Consider the following 23,313-nt stretch of genomic DNA (forward strand, 5'->3'; position numbering starts at 1 on the left):
AAAATATAGCATTAGGTATGTATTAACGTTTAAACAAAGTTTACCTGGTCCATGTACATGGCCATAATTATCAACAGTTGTTCTGTTTGTGGAACAAGGGGCCTGCTTTTAAATGTGGCATCTATATGAAGTTCTCGAGCAGAAGTCAATAGGCTAAAAATTGTTTAAATTAAGATACATGTTGAATATACCGAGGAGTAGATTTATATTCTAACATTGTGTTCTTGATAGTTAAAATTAATTACTTTTCCAGGGATGGAGATATGAAAACGACTGCTGATCCAGCGTCAGGAGGACCCATGACGAACCCTCTGAACATTTCTCGTCCATTAGCAGTTTTGAATAAATGAACGTATCGAGCATCTACCAGATTACCTGCGTATTCCATCAGATCTCGTGGTATTTGTGGTTGTGCTGCAGCTCTAGTTCTCTCCATAGTTCTCAAAAGAGAAGTATACCCTAGGTGATGTTCTAACCCTTGTGTTCTAAACAGTTGATGTGTAAGATAAAAAAAAAAACAATAAATATGTGCAACATTTTTTTAAAAGTAAAAGTACTGCTTCTGCCACTTCATAATTGTTAAACGAAAAGACAAAATTACTACCTACCTTGATGTCTCTTCTTCATAAATCACCCGAAGTGGAGTACATTCTTCCACGCACCTTCGTAAAATACTCTGCTTTAAAGTCACTAGGGCTAAATAGTTCATGTCAGGGCCATGTGTAGTGTGAGTACGTTTCTCATACAATAAATTTTCCACGATGAGACCTTTAAGAAATTGGTAATACAGCTATTTGTAAGTCAATGTGCAAGACTTTTCCACAGAAATTATCATATTTATTACATTAGAAACCTATTTTAATAATTACAATTGGTGAGTGTATTTACTATTTAAATTAGGTGCCTGTAGACTCTTTCATTTTTTTCAAATTGAATTTATTAAAACCAACTATTTTAATGTAAATTAAATTATTTAAAAAAAATATTACATTACAATTATCATATATAGGTAGTACTAAATATTCCTAGTGTATTTTTCAACTCCAGAGAGTGAAACAGATACCTAGATATTGGCTATTACACTGCAGTCCTTTTAAAATAACAAAATAATATGCTGAATACTCGTAGGCGTAAATAGTGTTTGAAATTTAGGGGGGGGGGGGCTGTAGATCAGGTCTCTACTTATAAACTCTTATGATACTTTTGAATTATAGTAGTGAAATCATTAGTTTTTGGGGGCTACAGAAATTTCAAGGGGGGCGAAGCACCTCCAGACCCTCCCCCCCCTATTTGCGCCTATGTAAATACTCTAACCTCCTAATTCAAGTTGTGAACTTGATTTCGTCCTAGTTCATTAAAATAATTACCAGTTGCAGGACAGTCTGTTTTAAAAATGTAGAACGGTTCTAGTACATTTAACTTTGTAAAAATATCCATTGCTAACGTGGACAATTTTACTATTTGAAATGAAGCCTTCAGTCGTGACGAATTCCATTATATAAATATTAACATCAATATTTAAATTTTACGTCATTATTTATTTAAAATATCAATTGTATGAAATTGTCAACGGATAGGAAACGAGTAAAAAAAACGTGTCCTAAATAAGATTATCACCTCGGTAAAATATTTTTTTGACTTTTTTTCTAGTGTGGGACTTTTTTTACCAGGACTTTTACCGGGACTTTTTTTTTCCGATTACCAAAATATTAACATTATCAGTTTAGTATTCATATTATATAACTTATTTTATCAATATCTTGATTTTATTGTATAGATTTGTACAAAATTACAAAATACGCGGATTTTAAGAAAACTGTCAACCATTTTTAAAAAAGTGACTTAAGGTGACTTAATGAAACAAGGGGACTTTCAGACTTAATAAAAAAATTACTTTTAGTTGAAAAAATGACTTAGTGGCTATAGTTACAATCATTATAAAAAAAAAGGTGGATAAGTGGATGAATAATAATTTATTACCTATCTAATTCACTAAAAAAATGTTTTAAATATAATAAAATTTAGCATAAATACCGGTTGCAGAACAGTCTGTTTGTATACTGTATACATTGCAATGATTTAGAATTTGTTCTTGTACATTTTATTTTGTAAAAATACCCATTGTTACAATGTACAATTTTACTGTTAGCCTTCAGTCGTGACGAATTCCATTATATAATTATTAAGTAGCTAATTTGAATTTAAATTAATTTAAATTTTTAAATATTATAGTGAATGGAGAGAAAACAAGAATAAAAATGAATAGGTCAATTCGGTTAAAACCTTAGAACACATAAACGTGAAATGACTAGATCTTAATCGCAAAGCTTGGTAAATTATATTTTTATATAATTATATATACAGTGGAACTTCTATAAGTGGAATTTTCGATAATTCCAAAGAATCCCATGCCCCCCGCATTTCAATGTTGGAACATATTACAATATGTGCGATTAATTTTCTAGATAATTAGAATTTCTCGATAAGTCTAAGTCATTTGTGTTGAATTTTGGCTTATAAGTTGAATTGTTTGATATACTGAAATACAATATATTATTATATAGTTCGTATGTAAAATTATGTAGGTACATACTTATTATAATAACGATACCTATTAGTAATCAAAAATACGGGTAGTGATTATAAATTTAACCTAGCCTAAATTTAAGAGGAACCTTGTATTAAATTTTCAAAGTTTTTGACCGATCAAAATCTTTTTTATCGACAATTACAGAAGAAAACAATTGATTAAAAATGTCAATATAGTTTAAAAATTATACTATTATGTAGGCAGTGGCGGCCATCCTAGAGTAGAGGTGTCTAGATGTGCTATTTATTAATTTAAAAAAAAAAAATTAAGGAAAACCTGGGATTTTCACGCTAAATCGGTTTTCGACAAAATCGATTTTGGTTTTTGGTGTAACTTTAAAACAAATGACCGTTGATATATGAAATTATTTAAATAAATTAGCATTTTCTATAAACGATAAAATTTTGATTTGTTTCGACCCGTTTACGGACATTTTCAATTTCAATTTTTTTTAGTTTTTATTTCTATGAATGTCAATAATATTTAATTTGTCGGGTAAAAAATCTTGAAAATTTAATACAAGACTCCTAATATATTGTTACAATGAAATTTGAATAATATTAAAAATCCAGTCACAATTTTTTTTATAAGGATTTAAAGTTCAAATGTTTATATATATGAAAAATATTTTGAGCTAGAAATTGATAAAAAAATTTTCTATTTATATTTAAGATTTGAAAATGTAATACAAGATTCCTCATAAGTTGGTCTACCTATGTAAAATGCTAAAAGAAACATTAGGTACATGTTATAAATATCTTTACGATTATTTGTTTTTAATTTACAATAAAATACTGGTTTTTGTGAAAACTTTTTTCTCTAGTTTTTTAAAAAGTACTGAACATTTTTAATTACCTATTACTAATTTACTTCTCAAAGTACCTACCAGCTAGATTTAGTTTCCTACCAGAAAAAATATTGAAGTTGATAATCAATGGTATTAGCTATTTACCATTATTATTACAGTGAAACCAGGATTTTTTTTAGGGGGGTGTTTTTTTCTTGTAATAAAATTTGACTTGTGAAGGATTTTACACTTACTATATACAATGTAGCCACAAATTGTTTTTATAAATTTCAATATGCGTTTAACCTCCAAATATTTATTTAAAATAAATTGTTTTACTTTTTTCATAAATAATTATAATGCAAAATGGTAAATGGACATTTCCCTCCCGGACTGTTTTCGGTCTAGTAGAACATTTCCTCCTTATATATTTTTGATGTGGACATTTTCCACCCATTTTTTTTTATTTTTTTTAAATAAAATATTATTAGTCAATAATAAACTTTAAAAAAAAATGGGTGGAAAATGTCCACATCAAAAATACCTATATGGGAGGAAATGTCATACTATATCGAAAACAATCGGGGGTAAATGTCCACGATTCAATGCAAATAGTAGGTAAACAATAGTATTCATACCAGTCTAATGCGACGATTCTTTCTAGCCATATTGTCTATAACTTCTCCAACAGATACTTCCAAGTCACGGTGAATGTTCAGTATAATATTATGTTAACCCATTAAGTCGTTTTTCACTTATTATATTCCTCAAATATGTTTTCAACCACCTAAGGGTCGAAAATGATCTTACACTAGTTGCAGTAGTAACTGGTAAAGAAGCTAACATAATTAAAAGTCTGTATATTAAAGAATATAATATGTTTTCATAGCAAGTTAGAACATTTTGTATAGGTTTGGTTGTTATTTGTTCTTTCCATAATGCAAATTTTTTTCCAAAGTAGAATAGTCATCACTCATCAGCTTTAATGTCAACTACGTAGTTTTCAAAAGTGCTTTGAAAAATTCATCACTATTATCTTTATTTTTTATTCGTTGACTCCTAAAACTGCACACTCACGATAAAATACAGACCAAAACCGCACACTTTCAATAGGTTAAAACCACATAAAAATTTAAAATTGTTGTATCCAAATACCGTATACTTATGATTTTAACTCCAAAAAGGTCTTTACAATACCTAGGTACTTTATAATGTATATTATGTACAATATTATACAAACAAGATTTAAACAAGTGCTCCTAAAAATAAATATAATTTAATTAAAAATCTAAAATATTACTATTATGTATTTACTAATTTGTTTTTTGTTTTAAAACGTGTAAGCATGATTATTGTATAGTATCTTTTTATCTTTTAGCACACAAAATAGTGTGTGATCTTAACCCACTATAACTTATAAGTTTAGTTATACCATGACCGATAAAGTGTGGGGTTTTTGTCTATCGACATTTTTAGTTTTTGTGGTCGAAATCAAAAGTGTGCGGTTTTTGCATGCAACCCTTTTATTTAACAAAGTAAATTACTCAGAATTGATTTGTGTGCTATTTGTCTGCCATTCAATTGTTGATTAAAACTATCCAAAAAAGGAATAAATAAAGGGTCTCTATAGTATGAGTTAGCCTAGTCTGTTATCGCATTTGTTCTATGCTCTTGATTGTTTGCTAACTAGGGACTTTTATATTGATATCAAACTTTTCAGATTTTTTTAATACCTCATTATATAAGTATATTTTTAAATCGTTTTTCTGATAACATTTAGTACATTTTGTTTACTTTTTGTTACAATTGACCAAGGTGGGGGGTGTTGTAACGAAATTATTTATTTAACCAATTAGTCATTTAATTATGTAAGAATATACATTACGGGATCATAACATTTTCGTTCAAAAAGTTTTTTTAACGAATTGATTTTGTGTCATTTTTCTGAGGCAAATTTAAAAACTATTTTATTGTCACATTTTTATAAAGTGTAGAAACTATTATTTAAATAAGAGCGTGCATTTTTATGGTTGGAATGGCACACAAGTTGTTCAACAGCTGGATATATAAAAGTTATTATTTTTTTTTAAAATATAATTTAGGTACATGCTATTAATATAATTATTTAAATGTATTCTATTTATTAATTATTAACAATTTTAATTTTTTTTATTTGGTATTTTATAGGTATTAAGGATATTGCTAAATGCGTAACACAAAATCCATTATCGAGTACATCTATATTATACTTACTCAATGACGAAGAATTCTATAAACCTATTACCACAAAGATACTTTTTAAACTTTGCTTTGATTACCTTGGTATTTTCATTCTAATAATAGCGTAGTATACTGTTATACTTATTATTTTAAACGTGTCTATACTATACTGTTATACCGAGACAAACCACAAGCGTAGGTATAGCTTATTGTGAATCAGGGTGATCCTACCTTTGTAGTTGGTGGGCCAATTTACACTTTCACTTTTGTTTCACAAAAAACACTGGCGGAAGCCAAAAGAAAAAAATTTTATTATTTTTTATATTTTATTTTATTACTAAGATATTATATAATGCACAAATTATTAAATTACAGATTAATATTATAACATATAGATAATTATGACGATTATGTAACTTATATTTATAAATTTAGATACCTAATTAATGCGATAATCGGCATTGATTTATAGAAACCAATTTTTCTTTGAACATCCTGATACACGATTTTAAAGAAGAGTTGTGAATACGGTTTTTTGATTTAGACTTTATTTAGGGTGTTGGTGCCGGTCATTTATTAAGGAGTAAAATTTAGGCAATTCAATTCACATGTTGTATCGACCTCACGCGGAATATGCATGCATGTGAGAACTATGTAAATCAATATTAGTGTGACTGTGTGAGTGAGCTTTAATTACACGCTCAGATAAAGATATTTACGCACATACATGCACAAGTCAGTGGTATACTTCGATGGCTATAAATTATTGTCGAAGCATTATTTTGATGAACAAAAATGCTTTTACAGGAAAAACTCTCATGCTTCGTTGATACGTCGGATTTTGGTAATTTTTTTTTTTTATCTGAAAGATGAGAAGTTTTTGCTGGTAATAGAAGAAAAATACGTTTGAAAAATAACAAATATTGCGCATTATTCAAATGCATATTCCAGCTTCTATAATTACAATTGTCAACATCAGGCTTTGATCCGACCTACAAAATGTTCTGTACTTTTAAATAAAAAAAAAAAATTAACGAAATCCGACTATTCTACAAGGCGTGGAGAGTGTTTCCTGTAAGACATGTTTTTGTACCAAAAAACGCACCGGCTCCGACCCCATAAATTCATATGGCAATAAATGCCGATTCTCAAATATACTTCCAAATAATGAAAAAATATCAAGATAAAGATTCCTAGATACAAATATGGAATTTTATTGGATAATGTCTTAATTTTTTCATGGATCATTATTGTATAGGTATGGTTGTAATTCAAATTTATTCTAAAATGAATCTAAAAAATATAAGTACTGCCGGTACTGGATTATAATTAATGACGCCTCAGACCGTTCTAAATTTAATTCACTATTAATTTGGTAAAAAAAATTACACACTTCATTATATCTGAGATAATAATTTTTTTATAATGAACTTGGTAAAAACGTATATAGTCTTTGTACCAGTATCACTAATTCTAATTTACCAAGTAAGTCAGGTCGATAATGACGATAATGTGTATTTAAATCAAAATATAATATGCTCATGCAAACTTTTGTAAAATTATTTAAAAATTAAATATTTAGGTGTAAACGTGTAATATGTAAAATATCTTAAATTAAAAGGCTATATAAAATTAGTAGCAAATAAAAAATTAAGAAAAATAATTTGTGATTTCAAAAGTTTTACTTGTATCTTACAATTTAAGAAATTTGGACAAGTATACTATCAATTATCAAGCGTTAAAAGTTTTACCTATAATTAATTATGTAGATGCGAAACAACTATAGGTTCGTTAAAATAAAATATTAAAATTTATTCCAAAAAAGCGGGTAAGTAGTTGTTGCTCTGCTGTAGCGCCTGTAGGTACAGTGGGTCACTCGTCACTGTAATGAATAGTATTAAATTTGAATTCAATGATATAATATCATTGTATACAAAAAACGATTCTGAGCGGAGACGGTTTGTTAGTTTAGGATATATTATATTATATATATATATTATTATTACTTATTATTAATAACGTTTACCTATACTAATATAAAATAACTAAAATCATTATTCTTGGTCATTTATTATGTAATTTCGTCCAAATTTGAACTTAAAATATCTATAAAAAATAATTGTATATATTATAATATAATATATATTTTTAGATTATTTAGTTACAGATTTAACTAATTATGTGCAACCTTATTTTAAATATTCAAATCTTAGTTATAAAAGTTGAACATTTCATACATTTTTTACTACAAAATAATTTGTACATTTCAAATTTGATAAATGTTGTCAACATTTGAATTTTAGATGATTATAAAAAAAAAACGTGCCTATGTATTTTTAATAGTTTTCAACTGCTATTGTAATTTGTAACAATATGTCAGGAGCCTTGTATTACATTTTCAATGTTTTTGACCCAACAAATAACATTTTATCGACATTTATAGAAAAAAAAAACTAAAAAAATAATTTGCAAATTTACCTGATTTTTACGTATTTTGTCGAAACTCAAACTTAAATGTATAAAAAAAAAATGAATGAATTTTTTATATTTTGTAACTGCTATTGGAACAATATATTAGGAGCATTATATTACATTTTCAAGCTTACTTATCGACATCAATTTTAAAAAAACTAATAATATTCGAAAATTTTGTTAGAAATTTAGGATACATATTACAATAATTATTAGAAGTGGTAACTGGTAAGTTGTCATATTGTTGGAGAATCCATGAATCCGTCACTATTAGAATAAAGATTATTACATTCTCATTCTGCTCCTCAAACCAAATTATAGTGTTTCCTATTTAGCTATAGACAGCAGTTAAATCTACCTACAGTTTACTGTCACTAGTAAAATCCAAATGTATAAATGCAAATGTCTCCATGCATTAACCAAATCCCCGTCCTATGTCTCAAATTAAAAATAACACTTAATAAACAATACTCTTAATCAATTTTATTCTAACAATTAGGTGTAGGTCAACAGTTCAAAACGTTACCCAAAAATTTGTAAAAAACTTTAAGCTTTTATTAACTTTTTTTTTTTAAAAATAATATTATGGCTTTATTAGAATATTATATGTATATTATCATTGATTATAAATAGTAGTGTGTACAAATAGCAATAGTTGTGGGAGGAAAAGACAAACTAAGTTTAAGGAATGGCGGCATGGTAGGAAGTCAAGACTTCAAGTCTTGTAAGTACCTACTTGCCTACCTTTTTTCATAATTATTTCAAATTTTGCGCCAGACACTTAATTCATTTTGATAATAGATAATTCATTTACGTGGCTTTTTGTCGATATAAATTTGTCGGTTATCTAACATTATTGTACACAAATATACGGTTGGTAGTGTGGTACGATGTTTTTTTGTCGGGTGGTATTTTGTCGGATTTTGGTGATGGTGTTTTGTCGAATGGTTTTTTGTCGTTATCATGTGGTTTTATGTCGGGTGGTTATTTGTCGGGTGGTTATTTGTCGGGTGGCTTTTTGACGATTCATTAGTGTACGATTTTCATTCTCAAATTTACGGTTGGTAGTGTGATACGGTGGTTTTTTGTCGGGTGGCATTTTGTCGGATTTTGGTGATGGTGTTTTGTCGAATGGTTTTTTGTCGTTATCATGTGGTTTTATGTCGGGTGGTTATTTGTCGGGTGGCTTTTCGAGGTGTAACCGTCCTATGCATTCTTTATATTATCTATGATATTATTATGGTCACGGCCCGCATACAGCGGTATACTGATTATTGATAAAATAAAACATATGTTAAGATTCTAGAATTGATTACACCACCTAACTATCTAAGCCGTACTTGGGTTTTTGGGCGGAGTCCTTTTAGCGTTCTGTATCGTTTATTTTATTAATTTGTAATTTGTACTTAAATGTGTTTTACTTGCGTTTGACGCGTACATCATTTTTGTCGACGATAAACTAATAAATCATCCAAAATGAGACTGAGGGCGATATTGGGCTACTCGATCTTCGGAACGGGATCCACATTGATGTCGGCTATCATACTGTTCTACCTGTTGGCCGGTAAAGGTGAGCAAATCAGTATTGGCTGGTTCTTGGCCAATACATCGCCCTATATGTGGGCTGTGTTGGGTATATCATTGGCGGTTGCTCTATCGGTGGTTGGAGCCGCGTTGGGAATACACACGACTGGTGTGAGCATTGTCGGCGGTGGAGTGAAAGCACCTCGCATTAAGACCAAGAATCTTATATCCGTCATCTTCTGTGAAGCGGTGGCTATCTACGGACTGATCACTGCAATCGTCATGTCTGGCCAGTTGGAATCGTTCACAGACAACGTGGACACCGCACAACAAATCAGGGATCAAAATTGGATGGCCGGCTATTTAATATTTGCTGCCGGTATTAGCGTAGGTCTGGTAAACCTGTTTTGCGGTATAGCTGTTGGAGTAGTAGGTTCGGGTGCGGCATTAGCAGATGCAGCCAACTCATCGCTTTTTGTCAAGATTTTGATTGTTGAAATTTTTGGCAGTGCCATTGGTCTTTTCGGTTTAATTGTTGGCATATATATAACTTCCAAAGTGAAGATGGGTGATAAGTAATCTAACATTCTATGTTATTCATGTGTATATTGATTTTTGAATAGTTTTATTTTGATTTTGAATTCTCCAATAAAAAATGTAATACATTGGATGGTTTTTAAATCTACCAAGTAGTATTAGTGTTATTACTATAAGTTAACTAATTATTATTTCACTTGGTTTATTATTCAATTTATTTGTAAAATACCAATTCCAAATACATTTCACCTAGCCGATTATAATATTATACATTTATATATATGAAAAAATAATTGTTTTATATAATAAATTATGTTAACACATAGTCTATTTCCATCCATATTGTAGTAATTGTGATCAAATTTGGCCTACTAATGATAGTGTATGGAAAATAATTCATACAAAATTAAAATCCTTTAACTTGTAGACTTCTTATTATAAGGGATAGGTTAATAAATTCAATTTTTGCAGTGCATACTGTCCGAGTAATATTCTAAGTATCATGTTACTTTTAAGCTAGTAAACAATAAACGAAGACAAATTGTTCATTTTATTTTAATATTTAATACCAAAATATGTACTTCATCATTCCACGTGTTCATAAATAAATACTTGTTAATTAAAACATTATATCAGTTACAGTATTTATTTGATACCCATCATATTAACCATTTTGTATTTATGTTATAATAAATATATTTACTGTTCATAGTACATTTGACATACTAAAATATAAAGAAACAATTGAAAACAAAAAGGTAAAAACTATGTATTATTTATTTAGAAAACAATGTTGTGTAATGTTTATCTGTGTGCCTGCAAGGGGGGCTTAAAGAGGCCATTGTACCCCCTAAGAATTTTTAACTGCATGTACCACTTGTATATCAATATTACTATAATTAATATTAGATTATAATTTATAAGTAATTTTTATCTTGTCCTGATTGGGATTTTATCCTGCAGGCTCGTGCTTATATGTACATAAAAATGAATATTTCTTTGTTTGTCCTCTTCGTCGTTAACTGGACTGTTTCCAATAACATTTATATAAATAGATTTCTTGAGACCTAAAGGGTGCTTATAGCTTATTTTTTCAACCCTGAGTGGCTCACGAAAATCAAATTTAATTTTTCTATTAATTAATTAAATAGTTGCCATTGGTTAGCAGCAGGCAGTGGTGGCAGGAACTTTTTTTTCCTATGAAGCAATTATCTGAAGTACCTTTAAGTACCCACCCCACATACAAATTTTTTCACACATTTCAAACGCAGGTCGTATGTGATTACATGAGTATAAATTATAAGCTAGTCTAGCCGTCCAGGTTGGAGACTGGCGTCATTGGGATACCCACCTCCACTTTTGAATGAGGCAGCTGCCTTATGAAATAGCTATTGATGTTGCCACTGACAGCAGGGCTGGATTTAGGGGACCCAGGAGTCCATTATAGTTTCCTAATTATTTAACAATAAATACAGAAAAATGTATTTAATTTAAATTTACAAATATTAAAAAGTATATTATATAATATGGAACATGATTTTTCTATTTGAAATTAAATATTTGTAAACAAAATAATTGGTATTTTTGTATTTTATGTATTAACGTATGTAATGTGTTCAAATAAATGAGTTGTGGTCTAGTCGTAGAATATCAAGGTTTTTGTGCAATCTACAATTGCAAGGTTAACTGTAACAATATTCCTAAATGCAGTTCTATAAATACACACACGTGGGTTCAGAATTCTACATTAAAAGTCATGGTAATATGACGTTTAACTAACTACAAATTATACGTCAAAAACATTTATTGGTAATAACAACCAATTATATTATTATGTTTGAATGTAGTACAGCGGCATGTTAATGTTAAAACTTTAGTATCTTAGTACTTTACAAAGTTAAAAGTACATAAAGTTTTAGTGAAATCTAGCGGATAGTGTTACCATTTTCTACAAATGTAAAAATCAAAGAATTATTTAATAATCAAAACTGTACTGTCTTGTTTATTAATTTGCAATATATTTGGCCCATGGGCGGCCACTACATACCTAAATTCACCAATAGGTTACAGATGTATTTATATTATGATAAGTAAAAATGCAGCATATTTACAAATGTTTTTCAAAAAAAAAAAAATTACTTAAACACTGACATTTCAAAATACTTATATAAATGTTATGACCACAATTATAAAGATTACTTTTATGATTTGCTATCCTAATTCTGAAAATTTTTTGAAGTAAATATTAAGATAAATACTAATTTTAACAATTTTGGACTTACTTCAGCGTTTAAGCATTAGTCATTAATCATTGTAATTTTTTGTATTTTATATTTTAACTCAAGCAAAAGTGAAAACAATAAGTAGATAAATTAATTTAAAACCAGACAAAGTCGGGTAATAAAGCTAGTTATTTTATAAAAATTAAAAAGATCATAAAATGAAAAAATCATGAAAAATCATAATAGGTATGTAAAAAAATTAAATTTATTATAGAAATAATACATTAAATCAAACTAATTATGTCCAATTTCATTGATAGACTTTGTAGCTTTGTCAAAAACTTGTTTACCAGTTGGGAATGGATCTTTTTTACTCAATACAACTTTCTTGTGAGCATGTGATAAATATCCGCGTAGCGTCCCTCTATAAATCATGTTAACTAATAGAGACTGCGCTTTGTCATAATCTGTATCAGGGTCGTCAAACTTTTTCAATATAGCTGTTATAGTATCAACTGGTATAATATGATTGTTAGCAATTAAGAAACTGTAAAAAAATAAGAACAGTGTTAATTAATTTTAATGCAAATTGTTTAGCACTTGTGTCATTTTAAATCAGTTCAATTTAATGTCTTGACAGAAAATGTATGAACTTATTATTTTGATAAAACAGTTAATCACTGTAAATCATTTATTACTTCAAAAAAAGTAATTTTGTCCCCAATAGTTATTAGAAAAAATGTATAACTACAACACGTTTTTAATAACTATGACTTAGGTTAGTAAAGACCGGATTTATATTCTCTTAAAATACCTAAAATATGATGCTAATATTCTCTAAAAAACCTCGAAAAAAAATATGCATTTTCATATTTTTTTTCAACATTATTTTAATAGTGACGTAATATAATTAAGTATTGAAAGTTGCGTATTCTAATGGTATTACTATATTGCACTTTAGTAAGAGTTGGAAATGATAAAAAAAAAAATTGTAAATATTCAAATAATATTTTTCTGTGTACCGTCATCTTAAAATTCAAAATAAATACAAATTCTTTCTCACAATTTACGAAATATTCCAAAATATGCTAAATGTGTTAAATATTCTCAAACCCATGAAATATTCTCAAATATACAAAAAAAAACTTTTTTCTACGCATTCGGAATGAACGAACCGTCCACATTTTTTACTCTCATAAGACTGCATAGACCCAGTAACGATATGTAAAAACATATAAATCCGGTCTTTACTTATGAGTGTTTAATTATTAAATTGCTTACAATTTCTTAAACAAGTTCCTGTATACTAGGTTTATCAATTTTTGTAGTAACAAATATATTCCGCATTTCATGTAATGTACTTCATTAACATCAATACACTCCCTAAATTTTTGGACATTGCCCATTTTAATGGACTCGGTTAGTTCTTTGAATATATCCAAATTATACTTATTGAGAAGATCTTTTGATGGCATTATTCCCTAAAACAAAAAAATAGAAATTTATTTGTATAATATTATAATGTGTAAATGCAGTTAAAATGTTATTTACATGCAACATGTTTAATGGGATGAGTTTCTTTAAAATCAATGTCTTGTTTTTGATAGAGCTTCTATGACATCCTTCAAATGCAATTGTTAAATTTTCTCTAGCTGTAATAACCATAAACAATTGGCAATATATTTTATTACATGTTAAATTAACCTATACAAAATATTTTTAACAACATTAGAACAGTTTAGGTTTGAACATATGAAATTCTAAAATATCATGTTTAGTTCAAATAGTGGTTTGCACTGAATTGATTTCATCAAACTGGCAACTATCCACTACCGTAAAAACTGGGCGCACTAAATGTGTAAGATTGTGCGTAAAAAAATGATTATAATAAAACATTGTAAGTAAATTTCAATAATGTTGTTTTGCTATGACATTAAATTATGTAAAAAAAAAGTTAAGTTTTCAAAATAATGAGTGTAATTAAATGGCTCAATTGTATAAAATTAAAATATGACTCCATGTCTATATTATGTTTATTTTATAAAAGTAAAAATGCAATACGTGATTTAATTATATATAATTTATATATATTTTTTTTTTAACACGTATTATTCCACTTTTACTTGTATAATCTCTATTAGTTTTATGTGTACAGTCAACCTTAGATGAAAAGGTCAAAGAACCACTGATTTCTTTATTTGCGCCGCCGCCTCCGTTCCAATCTATTTAACTCGTATTGCAGTAAATTTAATTTACATTACCTATGAGATTTGATGAATTTGTGTCATTTTTGTGTGCGTCTAAGCATTTTATGCAGTAATGCAAAGCAGTTATAGTAATAAATAATACATGAATTAACTAACCATCATTAAATTTTCCTTCAAATATTTCTTTACAGCCAGTATAATAATAAAAGGTGACAATATGTGCAATTGGAAATGTGTTCTTGTCCGGGCACATGAAAATAGTTTTAGTCAATCCTGTAGTCAAATGAAATTTCTTGATTTTATGATACACTTTCAACATCTGATTTACAATAAACATTATTGTCCAACGCTTGGATTGCCGTGCTGGAGCTCGACTAATTGTTAAAATAAATTTTTTAAAAACATGAAAATAATTTTAGAACAATTAATGCTAGTGATATGACTTACATGTCATTAGAACAAATACGGAAATACATCATCATTATATCAATGTATTTTTTTTGAAAATCATTGTACTTTTCTAATTTCAATTTTTTATTTGTGGACTCATATTTATCATACGCATTTAACAGATATCTAAGATCTACACAAACCTATAACATTCAATATGTAATATAATGATTAATAAACTTATTTTTTTTTTAACCATTATATATAATTACTGTGTTTGCAAGTGGCACCATCCAGTTTTCACTATCAGATTGAAGATATTTAACAATGTTTTGTAAAATTGCCAATTGTCCTCTGAAAGCATCATCGTATTTTTTTTCTCCTATTGATTTGAGGACACTGTAATAATTTTAAATAAAGTAATGAAACACTTCCAGTTTTTCATAATATTTAATATTTTTTATTTTTAGGTATGAACGTTTTTGACAGTACAATAATCATAAAGGTACAAATATATGTAATATAAAATGTTAAATATTAAAAAAAAAAAGTATATAAAGAACTTAATTATTAAAATTTTTAATCATATAATACATTATATTTCAAAATAGTAATTTAGGGTTTACCTAATTACAATAGTTGGCTACGAAAAACAAATGAGATGAACTGTTTTTCCGGCGATAATATGTAACTAATATCGCAGATTATATATAGTTTAATATAATTAAATTAATATAAATTAATTTTATATATTTATATTAATTTTTATATATTTAATATATTTAAGTTTAATATAATCTATGCTAATATTACTAGCTAATATGTTAAACAAAGATAACGGATATTATGCATCCTTCCAAATATAATGTTACTAAACAAAATAGTTTGAATAAGAAAAACTAACTTTTTTTGAAGGGTGTAAAGTACATTTATCAAAAACATCAAAAACTAGCTATCTTTAAAAAAATGAAGCTAAGACTTTTTTGCACAATAGATTCTTTGATAAAATTATTATAAACTTTCTGGTCCTGGCAATCTTAACAATCTCTAATGACCTTTATTTTATTTAAAATTTTAAAATTAATTTTTCAAATGTTTTTATGATATTTTTTATTCATTCAATATTTTAAGTTTCAACCATATAATTTTTGTACACAACATTTGAATACTATTACATAGTGCACAGTGGTCATAGGCCAGTGGAACAAATTCTTGCATAGATGCGTTTAACACAAAGTTGTGACTAATAATAAGATAATGTTAACAGTTTTTTTAAATTTCCCACTTCAAGTTTCTTCAAGATTATTATAGAAAAATTCTTTATAGAACTTATACTCAATAGTAACCTATATTATGAAAATTACCTTAGGTGCAGTATTATTTCACTCTCGAAATCAAGTTCATTATCTTCAGAAATTTTTTGAAGATAGTCAATAGTATTTTTGAGGTTCCACTCTTTTGATGAATTATCTCTCAACGAAAAGAAATTCTGTGACAACAAAAACAATTTGTATACTTAAAATTACATTAATCAACAAAAACTATAATTACCGCCAATTCAGAACCATTTTCTTCATTGTAGAACGTTGTGGTCTAAAACATAATATAGTTCTGAGTAAATGGGAAAATCAAAACTAAATATCATTTTAAAAATATTATGATATTTTTACTGTCATACCGATAAAACATAATCTTTTGTATACATGTTTGTTTCTTGGTTCTTGCAAAATGTTTTTTATTCAAAAGCCATTTATGAATGTTGTTATGATATAATTTCTGAAAAAAAAATGTAGGTAAACATAACAATTTTTTTTACAAGCATACAATACATTATAAATATGAATTATGATTATTCAGCTTGATATACTAACTACATTAAAAAGACTTAAAATAATCTATGATATAGTATAAATTGGAGATCATCAAATAGAAAACAAATTTATTTTTTTGATTTTAACTAAATGGGATTTTCTTTCATTTTGATTTTGCCTTTACTTTTTTGGATTAACATGTACATTTAATTTAGATTACCCCCGAACACTTTGTTGAATTCTTAAAATAACAAAAATATTAAATGGTGATCCCTATTCCCTGGTACCTATAATCGACTTTAGTGAATAGATACTTTAATACTTACAAATTATTAGAAACATAGTGGATACTTTCACGTAATTTAGTAACTGTTACATACAATAATACTTACGTTGAGTAAATCTTAACTGTCACTTGAAAGTCGAAAACTCGAAAGTTATATTATATTATAACATTGGGCACTGTCCGTCTGCTGTGTTGTTATCATGAAAACAAGAGATAACTCAGATAAGAAGATCACCGCCGAGGCGCCGACACAAAATATTATGAAAAACTTCCTGAAAAAAAGCGCACGGTTAAACTACTACCAGTAGCGCGTCGGTCGTTTGCGTTGCGAGTACTATCCAAATCATAGATCTAGTTTATAGGTCTATGATCCAAATAGATCTATATTTTAGTCATGGACTATACTAAATTGTGGTTGCAACTGAACTGTGCAAAACATAGGAATTAATAATTATAATATTATTCAATAATTTTAAATCACGATTTGTAAAATTTTGAATTTATGAATTTACCATATTGTATTGTATATGAGTGTATCATATTACATTGAGCCATTATGGTCGCATTAATTGAGATTTTGAATTTATATAAATTATTAATTTATATTAAATTTTGAACTGCCGCACGTTTTAGCTTTGGAATTTATAGAGTATATATTATATTGTCAGGTTCTAATACATATTAGAATGTTCAAGTTTTAAAAGGTTTATTCAACAGCTCATCGCTCTGGTGTGACCTCTGCAGGTTATCTCGCAGATTTCATGCAGAGCTGCATATTTATTTTGATTCTTTGGATTCCGTACGACCGCTGCAGCATACTTCACTGGTAGGTATGACTGTTCACGTCATGGTCGTTGTGTGTTCTCGTTTATCAACGGTACTAAATTTCGTGTCTTATGCTGTTTCGCATATTATATATAATTATTTTGTTCCAACTGGAAAAATTAACCATCAGTGACGTACAATATATTCTATACTCTGTTCCAAAAGAGAACTGTCACTTTTCGCGCATATAACTGACGGCTGTGGCAGTGCAAAGGCCAAACTCCCCCCCTTCCTAGACAACGATCGTCATCGTCTTCGAGAAACGTCGGCTAGCAAGGCGGGGAAGTTTGGCCTTTGCATACTTCCGCAGCCGTCAGTTGTATGCGGGAAAAGTGACCGTTCTCTTTTCTTGGAACAGAGTATAGTTGCCTATCTATGACGCCGCGTGATCGTAATTTTACGATCGAAAAGTATATACCTAGGCAGCTAACGCACATGGTTGCAGTGGCATAGGCCAATATTTTCAACGGAATTTAGGATGTAATTAATTTAAGTGCACTGCGGTTAACAATATTATAACATAACATCTTATATTACAAACCAATTTGAAAAAATTGAAACTTTTTTATTATATTAGATTTTCTTTGTGGAGTGTTAAATATATATAACAAAAAATGTAAAAAAAACAATATTAAAAACTAAATCAAACAAGACGAAAATTCATTGGTCTTGATTTTGTAAAGAGCTCGTTTATGACTTCTTCAGAGATTTTGGTACTTATGTATCTAATCTTTATGTATATATTCGTCAGTTCTAACTTCTAGTCAATTTAATCTTGACCGCATCCAGTGGTATTTCTTATGTATATTTTTAAATGTTTAAACACTGTAAAAGATGAAAAATAACGCTCATTAGATGCTGTACTGCTGTAGTAACGGGAAAACTTTTTGTTTATCATGGTGGAGTTTTAAAAATCGATCTTTTAACTGTACCGAAAAATTATCAAAAAATGGTATATAGATAATGGATTCATAATATTTCTATTGATAAATTTCTCTTGTGTCCTTGGTAAATTAGTAAAATCAATATCTAAGTTTCTATTTTGGTACCACTTTTCTAACTTATTGCATTCATTGGTGAATTATTCAGATGAATATAACTCTTAATCTCTAAACTTTTGTTATATCTGTGATGATATACCAGCATTGCAAGAAGCGTGGAAACATTTCACAGTGATGCGTAGCACGTCTTGACATTATAGACATGAATTTTTAAAATTTATTGTAGACAACGTGCCGGTGTATAACACATATCATATTAGCATACGTGTGTTATAATAATTATTGTTTATTATCAATTATGTACTATATTATTGTATGTACTCAATACTAGCGCGCTCATAATTAATAAGTTAATACACAAAAGAATTTATTGTGCATAGTATTTTGGTACCTACCAACACTGTGGTGGTTTAAAATTAAATTAAAAAATTCAGTGGATGGTAGGTATACTTGCACCAAAATGCCAAAATGGCCCCCCATCTGTACCTACGCCACTATAGTTGCAAGTTTTGGTGTGAAAATATATCCATTGTGAATCGAAATTAGAATGTAATTTTGTTTTTCACTTAAAAAGTTAGTAGGTAAATGGAAATGGCATTGAACACTGGTTGTATATAAATAATAATAGGCCACTTACCGCGGCAACTGGTAAATATTATAAGTTGAATTATGTATAGATTTATGAAATGCAAATAAAATCTCAGTTAAATAATTGCGTCACGCGCCGTGACGAGACGTTTGTTAATAATTAATATACTTAACATAAATCATAATACATATTATACATTAAACATTAATACATTGTTGATCTTCGAAGAGTATATAGATAATAAGTATGTAGGTAGTACCGCAATGTATATTTATTATACAATGAAATACTATAGTTATTACTTATTAGTTGGTTAAGTTCATTGTGGTTAACTTTTATCTAATGTAATTTAATGTATCTTATATATATATATAAATGTTACAATACAAGTAATTTCAGGTAAGCATCTAGTTTATAGCGTAATAATATAACCAAAACCTCGTTAAAATAAATATACTATCTGTCCAAACAATCATCTAAATACAGTTAAATTCTCAAATCAGTAAACATTTTAAATGTGAAAATTAAGTAATTATACATTACTTAATCCCATATTTTAACACGCGGTATAAGGATGAAAATAATATGAAATGTGAATTTAAAAATGTATTATTTAGGTACTTATTATTATTTATTTTACCTTTTAACAAAAAGTTATTCTGGGCCCTAGGGTTATACATAGTTACGTAGGTATAAATACGTTCAAGTTTTCAAAAGTTGTTGTATCATAATCACTCCATACTCCACACTATAAGACTGTCTAATATCATTGAGTATAGATTTACCATCCTTACTTACCTAATGCTAATATTCCAAAGTATATAGTATGTATAGTATATATTTATTTGAAAAATACTGGCTTGTCTTTTTTATACATAATATTATACTGTATTTATGCAATATTTTAATATACCAATAATACCTAGCTGTCCATCTACAATAATTTTATTGTTAGTAAATATACTTAAATTATAAAATATCATATTAATTAACTACTTAACTACGAATTAAACTTATTTTTGGTTACGCACTTTACAATAAAATAAAATGGAACCGAATGCAAACTTTATAATACGAAAATTTAATAAAAGCATAACCATAAAACGTTAAATAAATATCAGTAAACTAATATCGACAGATTGAATGTATAATACTATAATGTATTATGTATATTATAGTATCTATGATGTTGTAGGTAAGTATACTATGATGATTGAAGACCATAATACCAATAATTGTAACATGTATACAGGTATACTATACAGATATATATATCTATAATCTATACACTTACACTCACACAGTCACACCGAACACCGAACACTCAGATATATCATATAGTATTATATAATAATATTTTTGAGAGCTGAACTATATAGAATAGTGTATTTAATTGAATGTACCTATAATACAGTAATATAGTATCGGACTATATATATACACTAACACTTACCTACCAGTTACCAGATATTTAACCTTACCTATAGGCATTAGGCAGTATGTATACATAATACATACATTCAAATATTCAATCAAGATTATATTATGAATATTCATATCATAGTATTATAATATGTTGTGTATACATTGGGTAATTAGGTAGGTAACGAGTAACGACGTAGAAAGTTACTCCGAACATTTTTTTGTTTTTTGATTTGATGTTATTGATAACTGATAGATATATCTCCATATACGTTTATGCGATATATTATAATATACCTATGGGTAGGTATCATAAAATAAAATTAAAACTAATATTTGTTTTACATTTATTTTTATTATAATTAATTATTATTTATTTTTGTAATAAAATGACCAATACCAATAACAGACTAAGCATAATATTATAGTAAGACAAAGTTGATTACCTATATTTTATGAATACCTTGTAATAGAATTATTTTATTTTTATTAATCCATAAAATAATTAATAATTATGTTTTATTTAAATATTGTATATCGTCCCCGTTCATGCAAAACACACTAAGTCCAAAAATCGGGTTTTCCGGTTTATTGTCATATAAAATTCAGTTTAAAAATATCTACAATATGCTGTATTCAACTAAGTCCCAATATTATTTAAAGATGTTTAATATACAATTCAAAATGTTAACTAAGTCCATTCGATATTTTCCTTAATACGCAGAACACACTAAGTCCACACGTGGACTTAATGCGTTGTGCATGACTGCATGAGTTGATTCATAGAATATAGTTACTAACATGCAAAATTAATTAAGTCCATTTTTAATCTATAAATTATTAATAATATTATTTTTTTTATCATTATTGAGTAGTTAGAATCACGATTTAAAGTATTTAATCGTGGTTAGTGGTTAGTGGTTACAATTCAATTGATTATAAATATTTATTATAAATACTTATTTTATATTTATTGAAGTTTATAAATAGTTATTTCTCGCGAAGATTAGAATATTATTTTGATAAGAACTATTAGTTAAATAGTTAAACTACTTAAACTTAAAAATTAAATTTAATAAAAACACTGAGATATGACAAAGAATATCCAAATCATTTGCTATATCGATATGATTATTATTGTTATTGAAATTAACTATCAAATAAATCAATTTAAACTAAATTATTCGATCTACAGATATTTGTTTATAATAATATGTATTAAATTATAGATAACTATCTATAATCTAAGAATTTTTTTACTAATTTATTGTGGAATTTTTATATATTATACATTTTAAACTAGCTATATTAGCTGTTCAAAATGCTATAACCAAGACTCCATAGTTATAAATTCTCCACACTTATTTAAACTTCTTGTGTTTTCAAATGACTTATAGGTAGCTGGTTATGGTGTATATATAGGACATAGCCACATAATTGGAAATAATTGGTTAACCAGAATAATATGCAAACTTTAATATTTACCACTGAAATAAATTATATTATATTATAGGTATACAGTTAACGTAGGTAATAGGTATAATAGTTTTAATACCTACATATAGGTTTATACAATCATACTACATGTACAAATAATATACGATTGCCGCTTGTGAAGTCCTCAGTGTTGAGTGTGGACAGTAAGTTAAATACCCGTAACCAGTAATTCGCTGGGGCAGTAGAGCTGAAATCCGTCATTAAATATTATTTTACTTTTAAACACGATATTAGGTATCGTCTTTGTTTAAGGGATTTTTGTATTATTACAAGACATAAAAGATACTATCTATTTTAATTTTTTTATTAAACTATTGAAGTATTTACTATTTACCACCTACTTACAATACGTTTTGATGAAAAAATCAAATTTTCAGAATTCTTCTTTGAGAATTTTCGTTATTGTGATTTTTAAGTTTTTAAATTTTTAAATTATAATGTGTTTAGCTTTATTTAATTTTTATTGTACAAGTAAACCAAGTACCCATATTAATATGCATGTACATGTAAAATAACATGCTTTTATTTCAGTATTGTAAAGAATACAACTTTTACATGAGCAGACATTTCCAAAATATCGACCTATTAAACGATATAGCTAGGTAGTACAGTGTTCAGCGTTGTGGTACAAAGTGCGTAGTGCATAAAAGCAAAATATAAATCAAAGGTACCTTGACTAAAGTATAGGTAGTATAAATGCAAAGGCCTTGGACGTACACACACATTATACGGCTGATATAATATATTGAGTATTGATTGAGTTTTTGACAATTTATTATAAGTAATAAGTATCCCGTACAGTGGCGTAATTAGGAATTTGTCTTGGGGGGGGGGGGAGGGATATACATTTTTTTACACACAAAATATTAAATTTTCAAGTACATTGGTGAGTATATAATATAATATATAATATTATGAAGACTCTGGGGGGGG

The 23,313-nt window shown here is 27.8% G+C and overlaps 3 protein-coding genes across 4 annotated transcripts; 1 reads left to right on the forward strand and 2 right to left on the reverse strand.

The window, feature by feature from the left end:
* Positions 1 to 29: 29 nt before the first annotated feature.
* On the reverse strand, positions 30 to 4,045 carry LOC132952364 (uncharacterized). The gene is made up of 4 exons (XM_061024646.1): positions 4,016 to 4,045; positions 609 to 790; positions 246 to 485; positions 30 to 153 (listed from the first exon to the last, which is right to left on the reverse strand). The coding sequence occupies exons 1-4, from the start codon at positions 4,043 to 4,045 to the stop codon at positions 30 to 32; spliced, it is 576 nt and encodes a 191-aa protein (XP_060880629.1).
* Positions 4,046 to 9,394: 5,349 nt separating this feature from the next.
* Positions 9,395 to 10,760, forward strand: LOC132952587 (V-type proton ATPase 21 kDa proteolipid subunit c''). The gene has a single exon (XM_061024917.1). It carries the CDS (start codon positions 9,546 to 9,548, stop codon positions 10,170 to 10,172), a length of 627 nt encoding a protein of 208 aa, XP_060880900.1. The 5' UTR covers positions 9,395 to 9,545; the 3' UTR covers positions 10,173 to 10,760.
* Positions 10,761 to 12,599: 1,839 nt separating this feature from the next.
* LOC132952585 (PCI domain-containing protein 2) lies at positions 12,600 to 17,306 on the reverse strand. 2 transcript variants are annotated; one of them, XM_061024913.1, is made up of 10 exons: positions 17,153 to 17,306; positions 16,628 to 16,725; positions 16,501 to 16,542; positions 16,314 to 16,438; positions 15,222 to 15,348; positions 15,007 to 15,152; positions 14,716 to 14,933; positions 13,904 to 14,004; positions 13,634 to 13,833; positions 12,600 to 12,899 (listed from the first exon to the last, which is right to left on the reverse strand). In XM_061024913.1, exons 2-10 carry the CDS (start codon positions 16,652 to 16,654, stop codon positions 12,647 to 12,649), a joined length of 1,239 nt encoding a protein of 412 aa, XP_060880896.1. In that variant the 5' UTR covers positions 16,655 to 16,725; positions 17,153 to 17,306; the 3' UTR covers positions 12,600 to 12,646. The 2 variants fall into 2 exon arrangements, with proteins under 2 accessions (XP_060880896.1, XP_060880897.1); XM_061024914.1 differs by having other exon boundaries at positions 17,087 to 17,239.
* Between the last annotated feature and the right edge of the window lie 6,007 nt (positions 17,307 to 23,313).

This window comes from Metopolophium dirhodum, chromosome 9 (genome assembly GCF_019925205.1).
Source record: "Metopolophium dirhodum isolate CAU chromosome 9, ASM1992520v1, whole genome shotgun sequence".
Lineage (NCBI taxonomy): Eukaryota > Metazoa > Arthropoda > Insecta > Hemiptera > Aphididae > Metopolophium > Metopolophium dirhodum.

What these genes read in the sequence shown, in the direction of transcription:
- LOC132952364 (XM_061024646.1), bottom strand. Translation starts at nt 4,045, where the DNA reads ATGGCTAGAAAGAATCGTCGCATTAGACTG. An exon ending in AGAATCGTCGCATTAGACTG is followed by an intron (nt 791 to 4,015) that starts GTATGAATACTA and finishes ACTTACAAATAG; the next exon opens with CTGTATTACCAATTTCTTAA. An exon ending in ATATCTCCATCCCTGGAAAA is followed by an intron (nt 154 to 245) that starts GTAATTAATTTT and finishes AACAATTTTTAG; the next exon opens with CCTATTGACTTCTGCTCGAG.
- LOC132952587 (XM_061024917.1), top strand. Translation starts at nt 9,546, where the DNA reads ATGAGACTGAGGGCGATATTGGGCTACTCGATCTTCGGAACGGGATCC.
- LOC132952585 (XM_061024913.1), bottom strand. Translation starts at nt 16,654, where the DNA reads ATGTATACAAAAGATTATGTTTTATCG. An exon ending in CAAAAGATTATGTTTTATCG is followed by an intron (nt 16,543 to 16,627) that starts GTATGACAGTAA and finishes ATTATGTTTTAG; the next exon opens with ACCACAACGTTCTACAATGA. An exon ending in TGGTGCCACTTGCAAACACA is followed by an intron (nt 15,153 to 15,221) that starts GTAATTATATAT and finishes TGAATGTTATAG; the next exon opens with GTTTGTGTAGATCTTAGATA.